The 14,190-nt window shown below is 41.6% G+C and overlaps 1 protein-coding gene across 1 annotated transcript in view; it reads left to right on the plus strand.

The window, feature by feature from the left end:
• Positions 1 to 12,115, plus strand: part of sec24d (SEC24 homolog D, COPII coat complex component) — a 40,145-nt gene extending 28,030 nt beyond the window's left edge. Inside the window, exons 14-24 of the mRNA XM_023982280.2 lie at positions 1,942 to 2,035; positions 2,912 to 3,028; positions 3,187 to 3,357; positions 3,826 to 3,922; positions 4,169 to 4,314; positions 5,139 to 5,277; positions 7,691 to 7,809; positions 8,204 to 8,383; positions 9,321 to 9,512; positions 9,682 to 9,771; positions 10,730 to 12,115. Coding sequence (XP_023838048.1) covers positions 1,942 to 2,035; positions 2,912 to 3,028; positions 3,187 to 3,357; positions 3,826 to 3,922; positions 4,169 to 4,314; positions 5,139 to 5,277; positions 7,691 to 7,809; positions 8,204 to 8,383; positions 9,321 to 9,512; positions 9,682 to 9,771; positions 10,730 to 10,870 — 1,486 coding nt within the window. The 3' untranslated portion in view covers positions 10,871 to 12,115. The remainder of the gene's footprint in view (positions 1 to 1,941; positions 2,036 to 2,911; positions 3,029 to 3,186; positions 3,358 to 3,825; positions 3,923 to 4,168; positions 4,315 to 5,138; positions 5,278 to 7,690; positions 7,810 to 8,203; positions 8,384 to 9,320; positions 9,513 to 9,681; positions 9,772 to 10,729) is intronic.
• Positions 12,116 to 14,190: the final 2,075 nt, after the last annotated feature.

The following is a 14,190-nucleotide window of genomic DNA, read 5'->3' on the forward strand; positions in this document are numbered from 1 at the left end:
CCCAGCCTGGTGCAGGTCTACAATTTTGTTTCTGGTGTCCTTTGACAGCTCTTTGGTCTTGGCCATAGTGGAGTTTGGAGTGTGACTGTTTGAGGTTGTGGACTGGTGTCTTTTATACTGATAACAAGTTCAAACAGGTGCCATTTAATACAGGTAACGAGTGGAGGACAGAGGAGCCTCTTAAAGAAGGTTTGTGAGAGCCAGAAATCTTGCTTGTTTGTAGGTGACCAAATACTTATTTTCCACCATTATGTTTGGAAGGAAACGGCTAGCAAGCCGAAGAACACCATCCCAACCGTGAAGCACGGGGGTGGCAACATCATGTTTGTGGGGGTGCTTTGCTGCAGAAGGAACTGGTGCACTTCACAAAATAGATGGCATCATGAGGTAGGATAATTATGTGGATATATTGAAGCAACATCTCAAGACTTCAGTCAGGAAGTTAAAGCTTGGTCGCAAATGGGTCTTCCAAATGGACAATGATCCCAAGCATACTTCCAAAGTTGTGGCAAAATGTCTTAAGTACAACAAAGTCAAGGTATTGGAGTGGCCATCACAAAGCCCTGACCTCAATCCTACTGAAAAAGCGTGTGCGCGCAAGGAGGCCTACAAACCTGACTCAGTTACACCAGCTCTGTCAGGAGGAATGGGCCAAAATTCACCTAACTTATTGTGGGAAGCTTGTGGAAGGCTACCCAAAATGTTTGAGCCAAGTTAATCAATTTTAAATGCAATCCTCCCAAATACTAATTGAGTGTGTAAACTTCTGACCCACTGGGGATGTGATGAAAGAAATAAAAGCTGAAATAAATCATTCTCTCTACTATTATTCTGACATTTCACATTCTTAAAATAAAGTGGTAATCCTAACTGACCTAACCAGGAATTTTTACTAGGATTGAATGTCAGGAATTGTGAAAAACHGAGTTTAAATGTATTTGGCTAAGGTGTATGTAAACTTCCGACTCCAACTGTATTTCTGTCGAAGCTGAGCTACATGTTACATGTGGTGAAAATAAATGTTGAATGACAGCATTTGATTATCTTCCCCATCAGGTTTCCAAACCCTAATTTTCTCTGCATCTCTAGTTTCAAATCAAATCAATTTTTATTTGTCACGTGCTGAATACAACAGGTGTAGGTAGACCTTACAGTGAAATGCTTACAAGACCTTAACCAACAATGCAGTTTAAAAAAAAAAACAATTGTTAACCAAAACATTTTATYAATTTTTTACTCATCAATTTTTTACTTTTCATCATAAACGCCAAGATGGAGTTGAAAAACAGTTACGTCCAGAGAATTCTTAGGAGGTTAAGTGGTCCCTGGAAGGATTTTATATTAAAAAGACCCATGAGGATTTATATGGAAAAATAGTCTTATCTTTGCAGTTGTGTATGGCACAGCACCAAAATGATTTATTACCACTTGATATTTTGACATGTCTATGCAGGCGTACAGAGTACATGGCGGTAGTCCATCTCAAACAGGGACTTTTGGCAAAATCTCTTACTCCCGATATAATTAAACAAATGTGAGTTGAGGCCTTGGTTTAGATCCAAATATGACTTTGGAAGAATTGAGTTGCTGCCTTGCAGGGTTTTTGTCTACTTGTATGACCTGTGAAATTGACTCTTCTGAACTGTACTTGTGCATCATAGTCCCCCAATGATCTGTGGAATTGTAAGGACATTGCCTTTGGAGCCAACCACTGGCTGTCCCAGTAATCTAAAATGACTTCCTTTCCTTATCCCTTGGAAACCACAGATGGGTGAAAGTACTACGGTCAATGTCCATCCAGTTAACTATCTGTTCAGATTAGCTGTCATAAAGGAGGCAATGAAACAAAGCTATTTAACACGTATATCTACCAAGTGTTGAGAACATTATACCAGTGGGGAATGATTGTGACACTGTCCTTTTCTCCTAACCCCTGTCCAGTCTCCTGGACCAGATCCCTGATATGTTTGCCGACACCAATGAGAGCGAGACGGTCTTTGCCCCCGTCATCCAGGCTGGGGTAGAGGCACTGAAGGTGAGAGGCTGGATGTCAACTCCCACTCACACACGAGGGAAGGGGAGATGGCAAGTCAACTGTTACTTTGTCCAGGCGGTGATGGACTCTAAAGTGCTGATTTCATTTGAATTGTTTATTTACATTAGGACAGATACAAAAACACTGGCACATTGAAATGAAAAGTCAACAGATTAAAAGACAACAGAAGCACATAAGTTGATACAGTGCATTGTGTAATCCTACTAGATGCTTATCAACCAAGCTTAAAACTAAAGGAAGTAGAATAGTCCAAACAAATCACAGCTGTAGAGGCCAACTGAACTTTTTGCAGTCACAGCCTCCTTACCGCCAACTCTTCTCTCCCCCCCAAAAAGGGATTGTTTTCTTTTGTCGACAGACTGTTATACTGCGCTTCTGCAATTGGCATTGTGCAGTAAAGTTTCTCCAACCCAATGACTCTGCAACTTTCCTTTTCGCTTCCTAATAGAACTGTTTATTTAATTGGCTCCAACTGAATATTTCCCAACGACTTGCCTTCAGTTTGATTGAATGTGTGGTAGAGGTCAAATGGATTTGACATGCGAACAGACAGACTTGCAGAAAATGCTAGTACGTGAGCATAATGGTGAGTCAGCAACTAATTTGGGGCGGTAAGACCGTTGACTCTATTGCCTTAGCAATCTGTTGACCTAAACTCCAACCATAGAATCCCTCACTGAAAATGAACACACAGAGACCCGTCCAGGTCAAATCAATGTTGTCTCCTTCATTGAAACAGTCCCACAACGAAATGCATGCATGTGTGGGACACAAATGCACACCTTCTTATATTAGCACACTTCTGTTATCTCTCTCGTCTCTGTCTCTAGTGTGATATTTATTTTTGTCCTCCAGGCAGCAGAATGCAGCGGCAAGCTGTTCATCTTCCACTCCTCCATCCCCACCGCCGAGGCCCCTGGGAAACTGAAGAACAGGGACGACAAGAAGTTGATTAACACAGAGAAAGAGAAGGTGAAGCAAAATTGGCAGTCTCTTTAAATTTGTATTGAAAATGCAGACTTTAAGTGCACCATATCATCGGCTATCACATTTTTTTGGAGTGTGTGAGATATCCATAGCCTGCTTTCTAACGTGTGTGTGTCTTGTTTGGGTCCCCTGCGGGGTCCTAGACTCTGTTCCAGCCCCAGAAGGCTGTCTACGAGCAGCTGTCCAAGGACTGTGTGTCTCAGGGCTGCAGCGTGGACCTCTTCCTCTTCCCCAGCCAGTACGTGGACATCGCCACCATGGGAGACGTTGCCACACACACAGGAGGCTCCGTCTTCAAGTACAGCAACTTCCAGGTACTTACACATCACACACGCAGCCGAGGACAGACGCCACAACAAACATATCCATATTTTGTTACTGGGTGTACATTGGCAGCTAAGAGCTGAACTGCAGTGCACAGTCCATAAAGTAAAAGAAATCAATAAAGAAATCATGTGATAATGTCATTGTAAGGAGGGAGCAACTTAGTCACAGCCTCTGGAGCCTAGGTCTGAGTCAGGCACCACCACCAAACATGGCATGGTAAAACGGGATAGTTTCCCCAGATTGCTCATAGTATGCCACAGAACATTGGATTTTGTCCAAACTGCCATTTGAGTCCATCAGTTCTGTTATTGAACACATGTGATGTATCAAATTACCTTAAATGCATTAGAGCCTGAATCACATTGATCTTGGCCCTGGTACAATAGTCCATGGAGGGTAAATTGGGGAAACTCTGCCACCTTGTGGTTGACTGTAGCACTACCTGTGTATTTCAGATGGAAAGGGATGGACAGCATTTCCTGAGTGACCTGAGGAAGGATGTGGAGAAGGCCATCGGGTTTGATGCCATCATGAGAGTCCGCACCAGCACAGGTAATTCAGACATCTAGTGTATTAAGTGTATGAGCTCATTTCATTGCCCTTGTATGTACTCAGGAACTGCAAAATATGTAGTCTCGATGTGTAGGATTTTTTTGTTGTTTCCAACAGTTTTACAACACCGCCAGATAATACATTATTAATTGATTTAAATTTGAGGTAAAATTGGTTTTAAAACTGCTGGACTGTAGTGCCACGCCAAGATACTTACTAATATGTTTCCCTCGTCTCTCCTTCCAGGCTTCAGGGCTACAGACTTCTTTGGTGCCATCCACATGAACAACACCACAGACGTGGAGATGGCTGCCGTGGACTGTGACAAGGCTGTGACGGTGGAGTTCAAACACGATGACACACTTAGCGAGGAGACGGGCGCTCTCATGCAGGTGTGTCTCTCGCACACCACTCAAAAAACTCAAAACGAACACTGAATCTGATTTTAGAGGGGTTACCACTAATAGATATTTAGGCTCACTGCAAAGTGGGTATTTGACTGCAACCAAAATAAAAATATGCATCCCATTTAATAACCAGTGGTGTAAAGTTGTTGAAGTACCACTTAAGTCGTTTTTGAAGGTATCTGTACGTTACTATTTAATTTGACAACTTTAACTKCACTACATTCCGAAAGAAAATATGTACTTTTTACTCCCATACATTTTCCTACACCAAAAAGTACARGTTACATTTCGAATGCTCAGGCAGGACAGCAATATGGTCCAATTCATGCACCTATCAATATAATATCTGGCGGACTAAACACACATACTGCATTTATAAATTGTGTTGGCGTGTGCCCCTGGCTATCCGTAAATACAATTAATAATAATCAGGCTGTCTGGTTTGCTTAGTAAAAGGAATTTTATGTATAACATTTACTTTAACTTTTTACTTTTACTCAAGTATGACAATTAAGTACAGTGGTGGAAAAAGTACTCAAGTACATTTAAAACCAAATACTTTTAGACACTAAGTATTTTACTGGGTGACTTTTACTTGAGTAATTTTTTATTAAGGCATCTTAACTTTTACACATCTATGTACTTGTACAAGAGTACTTTTTCCAACACTGGCAATATATCCCTTTCACAATGTGTGTTTTCAGGCAAGGGTTCCACAAAGCCTTAAACATCTCACTCTGATATGTTAGATTAAAACCCTGGCAGTCTTTAGACACACTAATGGCTTCTGTGTGTGTTCTGTTTCCCAGTGTGCATTGCTGTACACGACCATCAGCGGCCAGCGGCGTCTGCGGATCCACAACCTCAGTCTGAACTGCAGCGCCCAGCTGTCTGAGCTCTACAAGAGCTGTGAGACGGACGCCCTCATCAACTTCTTCGCCAAGTCAGGTGACTACACACAGCAGAGTATTACTGTCTTTAGCCCTGTGTCAGTATGGTCCAAATGAGGGAAATATCCTATGTATATCAAAAGACATTATAAATGTGAGGTGCTGACTTGTTGCACCCTCGACAACTACTGTGATTATTATTATTTGACCATGCTGGTCATTTATGAACATTTGAACATCTTGGCCATGTTCTGTTATAATCTCCACCCGGCACAGCCAGGTTCCTCTAGGTTTCTTCCTAGGTTTTGGCCTTTCTAGGGAGTTTTTCCTAGCCACCGTGCTTCTACACCTGCATTGCTTGCTGTTTGGGGTTTTGGCTGTGTTTCTGTACAGCACTTTGAGATATCAGCTGATGTAAGAAGGGCTATATAAATTGATTTGATAAATCCACTTTAAAGGCATTATGTATGTTTGCCTCATAGAAGTTACCAAAAGGTTTGATTGCAGAAGATATGCCTCCTGGGCTTGTCCACTTGGAATGTTCATTTATGTTTCCTGTTTGAATATATTCGCTCCCTCCCATCTAGGCATATTGAATGAGATTCAGGTATAAATAATCAGTTAAATACCACTTAGTAGTAGAACATAGCTGGCTGATGTGTAATTCTGCATTATATACAGCATACTACTCTGGACGGTTCTGACTTAGAATATGTGGACAACTACAAATACCTAGGTGTCTGGTTAGACTGTAAACTCTCCTTCCAGACTCACATCAAACATCTCCAATCCAAAGTTAAATCTAGAATTGGCCTCCTATTTCGCAACAAAGCATCTTTCACTCATGCTGCCAAACATACCCTTGTAAAACTGACCATCCTACCGACTCTCGACTTCGGTGATGTCATTTACAAAATAGCTTCCAATACCCTACTCAATAAATTGGATGCAGTCTATCACAGTGCCATCCGTTTTGTCACCAAAGCTCCATATACTACCCACCACTGCGACCTGTACGCTCTCGTTGGCTGGCCCTCGCTTCAAACTCGTCGCCAAACCCACTGGCTCCAGGTCATCTACAAGACCCTGCTAGGTAAAGTCCCCCCTTATCTCAGCTCGCTGGTCACATAGCAGGCACCACCTGTACAAGCGCTGCAGCAGGTAATATCTCTCTGGTCACCCCCAAAACCAATTCTTCCTTTGGCCGCCTCTCCTTCCAGTTCTCTGCTGCCAATGACTGGAACGAACTACAAAAATCTCAAACTGGAAACACTTATCTCCCTCACTAGCTTTAAGCACCAGCTGTCGGAGCAGCTCACAGATTACTGCACCTGTACATAGCCCATCTATAATTTAGCCCAAACAACTACCTCTCCCCTACTGTATTTATTTATTTTGCTCCTTTGCACCCCATTATTTCTCTCTACTTTGCACATTCTTCCACTGCATATCTACGATTCCAGTGTTTTACTTGCTATATTGTATTTACTTCTCCACCACGGCCTTTTTTACCCCTTTACCTCCCTTATCTCACCTCATTTGCTCACATTGTATATAGACTTATTTTTCTACTGTATTATTGGCTGTATGTTTGTTTTACGCCATGTGTAACTGTGTTGTTGTATGTGTCGAACTGCTTTGCTTTATCTTGGCCAGGTCGCAATTGTAAATGAGAACTTGTTCTCAACTTGCCTACCTGGTTAAATAAATAAAAATTCWAAAATACTCATACCCATATAGGGTACAGTGAGCTCAAAGTATTTGGACAGTGCCAATATTTGTTGTAATTTTGGCTCTGTACTCCAGCACTTTGGATTTGAAATTACAGCACTTTTTGTACATGGGGACCAAAAGTATTTGGACAAGTCACTTATGTGTTTTAAAGTAGCCAAAATATTATTTGGTCCAATATTCCAAGTATGCAATGATGACATTAAGCGTGTGACTGCAAATGCATCCAACTAGTTTGTAGATTGGTTGTGTATCGGATGATTTAGTGCCCAATAGAAATGAATAGTAAATGTATTGTCATTTTATTGTAAACAATAATAGAATATGATTCTAAACACTTCTACATTAATCATGGTAGCATTCACATTATAGATAAACATTAATGAATCGTGAATAATGATGAGAAAGTAACGGGCATAAATATCATACCCCCCCCCCCCAAAATGCTAGCCTCTCCTATTATTGGTCATGGTGAGAGGTTAGCATGTCTTGTGGGTATGATCTTTGTGCATAACTTTTCACTCATCATTATTCATGATTATCTGTAATTTTCAAAACACTTCATGCTTCACTTTAGCTACCTTGTATATGTAAATCACCTTAAGAAAYCTAAGAGGTGAAGTAACCCATATACCTCCCATAAAGTATTAGTGACAAGCAAACCCCTRGTATGAGAGCACTTCAGACAGCTTTGGTGTGGGAACACAGTTACTGACCTTCAAATGCCCTCTTCCTCTCAGCATACCGTGCCATGCTGAACCAGCCCCTGAAGACGGTGAAGGAGATCCTGGTCAACCAGGCGGCCCACATGCTGGCCTGCTACAGGAAAAACTGTGCCAGTCCCTCCGCTGCCAGCCAGGTCAGTGGCATACAACACAGTTAACATGAATAGAAAACTTTATTCTCAAGTTGTGAAAAAATTGTCTAATCCGGCACTGAGTGAGGTGTGTAAGATTGTGGTGTGATTGACTCATAGGTCAGTGTGTGAATGCTAGAAACTGAACATGGAGCAACATGGTCTCTAGGGACATCTCAAGGATCTAGTTTCAAAGAAGTGTACTAACATCCAGAAACGTACAGGTGCAGAGTACCAAAGTAAACTGATAAGACAGATTCCGGCACGATTGATTCCAACTGCAGTTTTATGCTTGCTTTCGTCTTTTCAAGAATTGCAAACAAACAATATTACTGTGGCGTTAGGGAGTCCTGTGTGTATTAGGAGTGTTCTCACTAGCTCGTCTCTCCTCGTGTAGCTGATCCTGCCTGATGCCATGAAGGTGTTTCCGGTTTACTTAAACAGCCTGTTGAAGACTGGTCCCCTGGTGGGCAGCGCTGAGCTCTCTACAGATGACAGGGCTCACCAGAGACTCAGCACCACAGCCATGGGGGTGGAGGATACCCAGCTGCTGCTCTATCCACGCCTTATCCCACTGGTGAGACAACACACTAAGCACTCTCTCCTGCCTTATCCCACACCCACACACACACACATACTCTCTCGTCCTTTTTACCAACTGCAATTATGTCTTTCTTTTTAAATGAATGTTTCCTTTCTCATTGAGGCTAATGGACCTCTCTTAGTAGTTTTATATCACTCTTCCCAATCCCACTTCATGTACTCAAATCAGTGCTGAGTTCTGACTACAAGTGATACAATAAAGAAACAAAGATATTCTGTGTGGATCCCAGGCTAGCCGAAGGATTCTGAGGTAAAGAACCGTTTTACAGATGAACAGCAGAGGGCAGCCTTTCGGTGCGCGTCTTCTATAAGCAACTACATTTACTAGTTATTTGGTATTGGCATCCCTAAGGTGTGACATCCTCTTATTTGATATGCCAACTAATTCCATAAATATGATGGCAGTGTATGAGGCTGTGTATTGCATGCCAGCACACAAACAATTACCCAGCACTTTATCAAAACCTGCCATTTTGTGGTAAGAAAAGCTCAGTAAATGGTGTCCATGAAAGACTTCTGAGAAGTGTGTTTGAGGTTAAATATATAAGTTTCCCTCAGAATAATTACATGCTTCGTAATTGTGACCAAATGTCTCAGACAATGGCAATTGTTCTCCTTCGCTTCAATTGCAGTGTTTGCTGGGACGTGGCCAYGCACTTGTAATTCATATTGTTTTAATTTGTGTGTCACCAAACACTGCAATTGTTTTTAAAGCAACACTGTAATATTGCATAATTAGGGGTGGAATGGTCCTCCTAATAATATGCTGCAAACTCTGGATTACCGCTCACTCTGACCTAAATGAAAAATGGATTTAACTTGTCAAGCTATCTTGATATTGGTAAAGCCTCATTTCTCCAGCCTCATTCCTTCAATAAAGTACATTTATTAATCGATTRCTTTTCTTCCAGCACAACATGGACGTTGCCAGTGACGTGGTGCCAACTCCGGTGCGCTGCTCTGAAGAGCGCCTGACAGATGCAGGCATGTTRCTGCTGGAGAATGGGTGCTCCCTCTTCCTGTGGCTGGGTCAGGCCTGCCCCCCAGAGATGATCCAGAGCATCTTCAACGTGCCCTCCCTCGCSCATGTGCCCGTTGACCTGGTGAGGACAATAACTTCCTTAACCCCCAAAGCTCTACAGAATATGGTGTTTGGAAACACTGAAGTTAGTTAGATACCATTAGTTCAGATGGTTGAGATATTTGAAAAGTTAATTCTAGACTGTGTAGAAAGCACAGCATATCACTAATATTCATGTGTGTGCTTTCCAGAGGTCCCTACCAGAGCTGGATAACCCCCAGTCTAAGAAGCTGCGCTCCATCGTTGACTCCTTGCTTGACCAGAGGCCCAGCTCCATGAAGGTACAGTATTCAATGTTGGTTACTGTTACAATGCATACTTTCCCCTGGATGTCTAAACTACTTTGATATAATGAAAGAATGGTATTTATTTTTATTTACATTTATTTAGCTAGGCAAGTCGGTTAAGAACAAATTCTTATTTACAATGACGGCCTACCAAAAGGCAAAAGACCTGCGGGGATAGAGGCTGGGATTAAAAATATAAATAAAGGACAAAACACATATCACAACAAGAGACAACACAACACAAAGAGAGACTTAAGACCACAACATGACAGCAGCACAAAACAGGGTACACACATTGTTGGGCACAGACAATGGCACAAAGGGCAAGAAGGTAGAGACAACAATACATCACGCAAAACAGCCACAACTGTCAGTAAGAGTGTCCATGATTGAGTCTTTGAATYAGGAGATTGAGATAAAACTGTCCAGTTCGAGTGTTTGTTGCAGCTCGTTCGTCGCAGCGAACTGAAAAGATGAGCGACCCAGGGATGTGTGCGCTTTGGGGACCTATAACAGAATGTGACTGGCAGAACAGGTGGAGGATGAGGGCTGCAGTAGATATCGCAGATGGGGGGGGGGGAGTGAGACCTAAGAGGGTTTTATAAATAAGCAAACCAGTGGGTCTTGCGACGGGTATACAGAGATGACCAGTTTACAGAATATCTGTTTGATGAATTGGGAAACAAACATGTAACAAAATTGACCACAACTGTCTTAAGCCCTGGACACTAACAGATCAAATTCAACAGGCTGCTCAAGCTTACCTGGTTTTGCCTGTAAGCAATTGTCAAATGTAAGGAGTAGTGAAATATTTTTGGTGTCTATTCTCACAATTTATCAATTAAGTGCCAGGGAGAAACAAGCAGCAGGACTCCAGTGCACAGTTTTATTCCTCAAGTTTGAGTGAAAGTCATAAGCTGACTATGTCCCCATTTTTACCCCCCCCCCATAGCTCATGATTGTGAAGCAGAAGGACCAGTCTGAGATTATGTTCCGCCAGCACCTGGTAGAGGACAAGGGGCTCCACGGTGGAGCCTCCTACATGGACTTCCTGTGCTTCGTCCACCGCGAGATCAGACAAGTCCTCACTTAACACCACCCACTGTGGATATCACCTAGCTGGGCTGGGCTAGGACCAAAACAACCAGAGGACCACACCACCTCTGACTTCAGAGCTGCCTTTCCAAAACCCCTTTACCCCCCTCCCCTTTACTCCACACAAACCTACGGGGCGGGGCTACCGCTCGCTCTTTGTCAGTGTACCAGGATCTGTGCTCCAGTCTGCATTGTACGAGTCAGTCTGACTGCTTTGTCTGTTGAATTTATGTACATTAACAATTTAACTGATTTCTATGTAAATGGGCCAATGATGGTAAAGGGAATTTTGTGGGGTTCAGAACATCAGGACCACAGGGTTGGCTACATTTTGAAACAGACCATGTTCACTCTACGTTTCACTATTGACCAAACCAAATGTAAATTATTTTGTTTTTCTGGTGCGATTTAAATTGCCAACGTCTGTTTTAAGCACATGCATTCTTTCCAAAATTGTAGGTTTGTCACAATTTCTCATTATTAAGAAATAGTTTTGACAATGTCACAGCACCAAATGGTAATTTAGCTACATGGACTGGAATAAACATCTGGTTGTAATGACTGAACACTGGTGCCGTGGCTATTAAATGAATGATTCACTCCATTTGTGATTGGATCCATTATTTTTGCCATTCCCCTCAGGAATGAAGAGGATGTGCTAGCAAGATAATTCATACAAGGCTGATTCCAGTGACAACTCACTGCTGGGAAAAAAAGGGAGAAATTACCTAAATCTATTTATCCGTAAAGATGCAATTAAACATTCCACACTAAATTCATTCCAGTTATAGAACTATATGCCGTTTTGTTTTTATCAAGTTATTGCCGTTATTCATTTAATATTATGTCAAGTATTGTCATGTTTTGTCAAGTATTGTGCTCTGCAAACCAATGGTTGTGTTAGTATGCGACGTGGAGGTTTTGGGGGAAACTGTTCCTGTGCCAGTTAACCGTCTGCCTTAATTAAATTGTTTTTATGGTAGTAAATACTAGAGGCCATTATTCTATTCCAGTGTGATATAGATTGCATACAAACCAAATAGATTGAAAACATCTCAGGTAATTTGTGTACCTAACAATTGTGGTGCAGCGCTGGAAAACASGGGCGTTACTCTTTTAACTGGAAAGACGGAAGTGTGGCTGGAATGGATGTGTTTGAGGGAAGGGCCTTGGAGTGGCGTGCCATGTACATTTTGATCTAAAAAATCTCTTGTTTTTGATTAAATTCCTGACTATATCAAGATTGAGAGGTTGTGTGTGTTTTTTAAACTTGATTCTTACTAACAATTTTGAGTTGGTTTAGTCTGGTGTAGAAGTTTAGTAACAAAATAATGTAATTCAACAGTAAGTAGTATGGTGTAGAATACTTCATCATAAACTGTATTTTGTCATTTTGTTAACCAAAGAACATTTCAGCACAACATAACTACACACACACAAACATATCTGAACACAGGGGCCCGTGAACATTCGGAGCCTTTAATTGAATCGCTGTGTAATTAGGTGAGCGCATTAAATGCCCAGTGAGCTCACTACTTGAAGTCCTTTAAATCTCACTGCTAGGCCCCTACACTATTGATGGTAGCAGTTTCCAAGATGTAGCTAATGGCAGATTGTTGGGGTGTGAAAGAGGAACATAAATAGTTGATCTCTCTCTACATATATATATATATACACAGTACCAGTCAAAAGTTGACACCTACTCATTCAAGGGTTTTTCTTTATTTTTACTATTTTCTATGTTGTAGAATAATAGTGAAGACCTCTAAACTATGAAATAACACACAGAATCATGTAACCAAAAAAGTGTTAAACTCCTCAAAATATATTTTGGGTGATTGGAGAGGCCAGGTCATCTGTTGCAGGAATCCATCACTCTTCTTAGTCAAATAGCCCTTACATAGTCTGGAGGTGTGTTTTGGGTCATTGTCCTGTTGAAAAACAAATTATAGTCCTAAGCGCAAACCAGCCGAGTTGGCGTATAGTTGCAGAATGTCCTGGTTAAGTGTGCCTTGAATTCTAAATAAATCAGTGTCACCAGCAAACCTCCATGCATCACGGTGGGAACCACACATGCAGAGATCTGTTCACGTACTCTGCATCTCACAAAGACACGGCGGTTGGAACCAAAAATCTATAATTTGGACTAATCAGACCAAAGGACACATTTCCACCGATCTAATGTCCATTGCTTGTGTTTCTTAGCCCAAACAAGTCTCTTCTCATTGGTGTGGTTTCTTTGCAGCAGTTTGACCATGAAGACCTGATTCACAGTTTCCTCTGAACAGTTGAGATGTGTCTGTTACTTGAACTCTTATTTGGGCTGCAATCTGAGGTGCAGTTAACTCTAATGAACTTATCCTCTGCAGCAGTCTTCCTGTCCTGTGGCGGTCCTCATGAGAGACGTTTTTACGACTGCACTTGAAGAAAGTTCTTGACATTTTCCAGATTGACTGACCTTCATGTCTTAAAGTAATGATGGGCTGTTTCTCTTTGCTTATTTGAGCTGTTCTTGCCATAATATGGACTTGGTCTTTTACCAAATAGGGCTATCTTCTGTATACCACCCCTACCTTGTCACAACACAACTGATTGGCTCAAAGAAATTTCACAAACAAAAGCACACCTGTTAATTAAAATGCATTCCAGGTGATTACCTCATGAAGCTGGTTGAGAGAATGCCAAGAATGTGCAAAGCTGTCATCAAGGCAAAGGGTGGCTTTGTTGAAGAATCTCAAAAATAAAATGTATTTTGATTTGCTTATATGAATAGTGGTAGCCTCAGAGTACCAGAAGGTGGCACCATTATATTGAACGTTATTTATAATAAGGGTTACATGGAGAAAAGCTGGAATCTGAAATGAAAGTGATGGCCTTCCCTTCACCAAAATATATTTTAGCTAAATCCTCCCTTAACCCTTGAAAAAAAAGTGACCCTCCCCTATACCCAAAATAATAATTCAAACAAAGTGGATCAAGAACATGTCTACCGTTTACCCTCACTTTTTGGACAGACCAGCGGCTTAGATATGCAGTTGTAGAAACTGTTCTTCATCCTGTAAGCGTTACATGGCAATGCAGGAATTTTGATAGCACACAGGGCTGCGGGCCAGGTTGTGGGTTCGCAGACCACCGTCGACAAGAGTAGGGGTTGAAAGATATCCATTGTAAAAGCATTGCCTGAATCAATCATTGTATTTGCAGGTCCAAGAAAAATTGTCTTTTATAAACATTTCATGCAATTCTGCGTCAATTTACATATGAACAGAATATTTTAATACCACACAAATTACAGGCTAAGAATGGACAGAGATAGGC

This window comes from Salvelinus sp. IW2-2015, linkage group LG37 (assembly GCF_002910315.2).
Source record: "Salvelinus sp. IW2-2015 linkage group LG37, ASM291031v2, whole genome shotgun sequence".
NCBI classification, from domain to species: Eukaryota; Metazoa; Chordata; class Actinopteri; order Salmoniformes; family Salmonidae; genus Salvelinus; species Salvelinus sp. IW2-2015.